This window comes from Loxodonta africana, chromosome 11 (assembly GCF_030014295.1).
Source record: "Loxodonta africana isolate mLoxAfr1 chromosome 11, mLoxAfr1.hap2, whole genome shotgun sequence".
NCBI lineage: Eukaryota > Metazoa > Chordata > Mammalia > Proboscidea > Elephantidae > Loxodonta > Loxodonta africana.
In genome coordinates, this window is record NC_087352.1 from 82,259,822 (window position 1) to 82,265,821 (window position 6,000).

The 6,000-nt window shown below is 39.1% G+C and overlaps 1 protein-coding gene across 1 annotated transcript in view; it reads left to right on the forward strand.

The window, feature by feature from the left end:
• CHST9 (carbohydrate sulfotransferase 9) overlaps positions 1–4,989 on the forward strand; it is a 255,525-nt gene extending 250,536 nt beyond the window's left edge. The window contains exon 5 of the mRNA XM_003406345.4: positions 3,898–4,989. Coding sequence (XP_003406393.2) covers positions 3,898–4,989 — 1,092 coding nt within the window. The remainder of the gene's footprint in view (positions 1–3,897) is intronic.
• The last annotated feature ends 1,011 nt before the right edge of the window (positions 4,990–6,000 follow it).

Sequence of the window (6,000 nt, forward strand, 5' to 3'; positions counted from 1 at the left end):
AGGCCCTCCTTGTCTCCACTTGCAAGCCTCTTCAGTAAAGCTTTGCTCGTGTGGAAAACTCTACGTGCCTTACCTGCTCATTCTTGACCAGTGAGAGGCAAGAACCTTATTCTGGTAATGGTTTGGCTTTGGATGTGTTTGCTTCAGGGACCATCAGAATGAAGTACTCCAAAGGAAAACTGAGATGGAAGATTTTACTCTTCTTATCATTGTTGCTGTTCTTCTTGTTATTATCATTATGATGATGATATTGGTATTCACTATAAGACAACTAAATATCAAAGTTCTATATTTTGCTCCAAGAAAAATAGTTGGGGAAGCGTAGCCTGAATTTTAAAATGCCATTAACTTTGATTTGAGCAGTTCACACTCCTCATTCATGGAAAGCCTCTTCTGTGGTTGGAAAGAAATGGAGTTGGGTAGGTATGTGGAGGGATTTATCTATACATCCTAACAAAGATTTTTATGAGGTAAATGATGATGAAGTTAGGGTGTTGCTGGGAGAAAGTCTAATAGCTGTCCAACTGGAAGACTTTAGAGATGGCATTGCTTTGGTAGAATTAACCCTTTGACATTATTTCAATTTGACAGTGTTGAGGAAACTGACTAGCACTTAATAAACTAACACAAGACTGAAGTCTACTTTATAAGCAGTGACGAACCTTTCCCTCATGCAATTATCTCCCTAGCCAAACTAATGGTTAGAAAGTTTCTTGGTGAACATGAACTTCCAGTAAAAGGAAGTAGATAAACGTGAAACATATTTCATCTGGGTCATGTGAGAGCTGATGTAACATCCCTGCTGTGAAACCAGGTATTTGTATCTTTTTACTACAATATTCACATGCACCATCTTGGTGTGTTTCTCCCCTGGATAGTGTAAGATGAACTCTCAGGGCTTGTCCCTTTTTTTTTTTTTTTTTTTTTACTTTCAGTTGCTATGCTGTAGTTCAGTGATCCCTGAATGCACCTACTGCCTACAGAGTATCTGGGGAGCTTGTTTAAGCTGGAGAGTTTCTATCCCCCGAGATTCTGACTCAGTGTGTCCACAGCAAGGCCTGGGAATCCAAATAGCTAGCAAGCCCCGCAGGTATTCCGAGTCAGCACTGAATGACTTTAAACCAATCTGATGTGACAGGCAGGTAAGGCTCTACACTCTCCACACTTACTTTAGCCAGAGCAGCTCAACATGTGTCTGTTTTATTTGGTTTCTCTTCTGCCAAAGTTTTGTTTGAATACAGATTTTCAGCACCTTAACGAGAATTGGTGAATTATTTATCTTAGGTTAACCATGACCTTTTTTGTTAACACTATTTTTCTTCAGCAAGGTCCTAAAACAACTGTTTGGAAGTCCATCATTAAACTATAATCACGTTTACTCAGTCAGCAATTACTTATTGAACACCTATTATGTAACGGGCATGAGCATAACAGTGATCATGAAGATGGTGCAGAACCAGGTAATGTTTCATTCTGTTGGACGTGGAGTTGCCATGAGTCGGAGTCAACTTGACTCAGCAACAACAGCCTCTTTCATGTGTCTAGTACTGTGCTAGGCACCAGAGCATCAACAGAGAACAAGACGGATAAGGCCTCCGCAATCATATTCTAGTGCAATGGAGCTGGAGTGGTTGAGAAAACATAACACAGAAGTACAATAATTTCACATGACAGTTAATGTTACCAGGAAAGCAAGCAGGGCACTGTGGGACATAATCTCAGAGGGGGCATAACCTAGGAAGGACAGAGAAAGCCTTTCTATGGAGGTGACTTTTTAGCTGAGAGCTAAAGGATGAAGAACCAGCCATGCTGACTGCCAAGAGTCTTTATAACAGTGAAAACATGGTCAAGAAACTACAAAACTGAAAGTAACAACAAGCTGGGAGGTTAGACAATGGTGGTCAGGGGTGATGGAGGTGGTGCAGACTAGCGATGGCAAGGTCTGTGTGAAGTGGGGAAAAATTGTTAGAGGTGAGGTGGTCAAGAAACTGCAAGGTTCCTGGGTGCTGGAGTCATTAAGTGTAATGAGAAGAGTAGGGCGAAGAGCAAAGTCTGAGTTAGGTGCTAAAGTCTTCAGTGCGTAAGGCGAAGACATTGTGGTAAAGGCAAGTGACAGTGTGAAGAGGGGAAGGAAAGGCTCAGCAGGATGCATGTGCTTCACAGGAGCACGAGGTTTTGCTGAGGGTGTGTCCTGGAAACAGCAATGAAATGCAAAGGAAAATACCTCTCTATCTTCTGGCCTGATGGGCCAATGGTCAAGAAAATGAAATATCATCTACTTGGGAAAGGCATGAGCTGACTCACACAATCTTCTTGCTGTAGAAGGAAGCAGCCCCCTTAAAGCTCAGCTGGTAGAAGGCACATGATGCCTGGGATTGGCTCCCATACCACATTGCTTTGTTCCTCAGCTCTTTTGCTTATTTTACTGTGCCTTTTGCTAGGAATGCCCTGCCCAGCTCCCTATACCCCTAGCCTGGAAACTTTCTAATCATTCATGAAGATTTAATTCCATTAATTAATTAATTAATTCCAAAAATATTTGAGAGCTGGAAACCCTGGTGGCATAGTGGTTAAGTGCTATGACTGCTAACAAAAGGGTTGGCAGTTCGAATCCACCAGACGCTCCTTGGAAACTCTATGGGGCAGTTCTACTCTGTCCTATAAGGTCGCTATGAGTCGGAATCAACTCTGTGGCACTGGGTTTGGATTTTTTTTTTTATTATATGCTAGACACAGTTCTAGACACTAGGGATACAATGGTAAAAAAAAAAAAAAAAATCTTTTAACCCTCTAGGGAGTTTTCCCCACTACTCCCGTCACTTCTACACTGGTGGCCACATGTGTTACCAGAGCACATCATTTATTCATTAATTTGTCCAATAACATACTGATAACCCCATATACTTGTATCTCTAATCCAGTCTTCTCTACATTCACTCTTTTCAAATGTAAGTCAGATCATGTCAGTTCTCTGCTCGGAACCCTCCAAAGGCTCCCTAGTTAGTTCGCCCAGAGTAAAACCCAAAGTCCTTGTAAGTTTTGTCCCTATCAGAGGACAAAATCCCACCCTGAAAACCCCATGCTACCTTTTAAACCCCATCTTCCATTTCTACCTTTATCCAGTCACTGCAAGATCTATAGGAAGGATGGAGTCAGATGAAGAGTACGGATAGAGGGGCTGATTCATCCTTCTGCCGAGAGAACAAAATTTTCATCCTACTTTTGATGCAATTTTACATAGCAGGACATAAAGTAGACTTTGCATTCTTCGCTTGGGAAATGTAAAATGAAATTATTTTACTGTGGTTATAGCTCTTAAATTATTGTGATAAATGAATTTAGAAAAATGGAACATTTCCAAGAGAAAAATACAGCACTTTTTACAAAATTCTTTAAAAAACTGAAATAGTTTCCAGGACTTTGTGATTAACTTTGCTACAATTTATGTAATTTATGACTTTGGACTATTCTGTGCATTTCAACACATGACCCCAAAAACAACAACAAAAATTCTATCCAAATACCATTACATTTTTTATCTAGATTCAGATGCACTAACTAAATCAGTACCTGAAGATAACACGCTCCTTAATAGCTGAAGAATCATTGGCCTACAGAATCATTGAGTTACATTCTGTAGAGTTACTGGCAAAGCCAGGACGAAAACCCAGGGCCCTATCATCTCCATCTTGCTGATATCATTTTTCATTGCTATGTTTTCCACTGAAGAAGCTTGCTACAAAATATATCTTCAGCATGAATTGCTAAACTCTTCTGGCAGCATATATGAAATATGTTCCCCTTGATAGTGTTTTAAAACAAATGTGTTGTTGCTTATCTGGTATACCCACGTTTATGGATATGCTTCCAACCTTTCTCCTTGCTCTATTTTAACAGAACCCCAAGTTTCACATGCCTGAGGAGCCAAAGAAAATAAAGGAAAATTTTCTAGTCAACTCTGAGAGGCCTACAGGACTCTTAACAGAGATCAGCCACTCACAAGAAAAGGACCAAGCTTTGGGTAAAACCACAAAGTCATCAACAAAAAAGTTGATTGCAAAACATCAAGGAACTAAGACCTTTTTCAGAAAGTTCAATGAAATGAATTGGCCACTGGAAATTAGCCCTTTAAATAAAAGTTTAGTCAAAGACAACAAATGGAAGAACGTTTACGCAACCCAAGAAAAACGGAGGTCTTTCCTTCAGGAGTTTTGCCAGAAATACGGTGGAGTGAGTCGTCCCCAATCACATCTTTTTCATATGATATCCAGGATCTACGTAGAAGATAAACACAAAATCTTATATTGTGAAGTACCAAAGGCTGGCTGTTCCAACTGGAAAAGAATTCTGATGGTGCTAAATGGATTGGCCTCCTCTGCATACAACATCTCCCATAATGCTGTCCACTATGGGAAACACTTGAAAAAGCTAGATAGCTTTGACTTAAAAGGGATATATACTCGCTTAAATACCTACACCAAAGCTGTGTTTGTTCGTGATCCCATGGAAAGATTAGTGTCAGCATTTAGGGACAAATTTGAACACCCCAATAGTTACTACCATCCAGTATTTGGGAAGGCAATTATAAAGAAATATCGGCCCAATGCCTGTGAAGAAGCATTAAATAATGGATCTGGAGTCAAATTCAAAGAGTTCATCCACTATTTGCTGGATTCCCACCGGCCAGTAGGAATGGACATTCACTGGGAGAAGGTCAGCAAACTCTGCTATCCATGTTTGATCAATTATGATTTTGTAGGAAAATTTGAAACTTTGGAAGAAGATGCCAATTACTTTTTACAGCTGATTGGTGCTCCAAAAGAGCTGACATTTCCAAACTTTAAGGATAGGCACTCTTCTGATGAACGAACCAATGTTCAAGTTGTGAAACAGTATTTAAAGGATCTCACCAGAACTGAAAGGCAGTTAATTTATGATTTTTATTACTTGGACTATTTGATGTTTAATTATACAATGCCATTTTTGTAGTTTGCATTCATTTTCTAAAACCATGTATTTAGTTAATGATGATGGCCTCAAATCAGCTACTGTAACTTTACTGTAATTCTCTACGTAAGAGAGATTTAACTAAGTGCAGTTGTCTTAATGAAGATTTTATCAAATAGTAGGATACCAACTGACACAAATTTGTAGGAAAATCACCTAGAAGAGACATGTGAACAATTTCAGTTGCTCTAATATGTTTGGAAATGAGCTGCTTTTGCATTATGGGTTACACTGTAGAAGCAATAACCTAGCCAGCTGTTACATTAGCTAAAACAGCCTCTTGCAGTGGTAGGAAGAAGAATCTGTAATATAGCATGAGTGTGTGTCTCTCTCTATCCAGGAACTCGTGGTCTGAAGTGCACGAATCTATACTTAACAGTCTGCAGAATATTAACCAAACCACTGCATAAGTTTCTATCAAAATCTGTCAACTGCAATGATGAATCAATTCTGAACAGATATTTTGGACCTTGGCATTTTAAGTTAGATTGGAAGGCAGGCGTTACGCGATTTGCAATACGAAAATATAGCAGAAAAACCAGATGAGGCTACAGCTTTTTATATTCAACAGCCAATAAAAAATGCACAACATGCTAAGATCAAAGCAACCTTCCTCTTCCAGAAAAACTTAAGGGAATTGATTCTTTTTTCTTCTGAGCTTTCTACACAGAGACAAAATGAACAAACCACCAAAGGTCTTCATTTCTGAATCAGGCGGTTGAGAAGTTTAAACCTCATCAGGTATAAATGTGCTCCTAATTCTAGTATAATTGGGCAGGAGGGAAATTATTTCGGGATGGAATAATCATCAAAAACAAAAATTGCCACTCTGAATATAGACCTCAAACAATAACAAAGTTTTATAAGAAAATTATTTGAATCCAAGCATCATGTGGATAGCTTTCTATGTGGAATGTACTCTAAGAATAGCTTTTGTTTTCAGATTCTAATTATTCAGCTTGGGAATGACTTTTTAAAACCTAATGTACCACA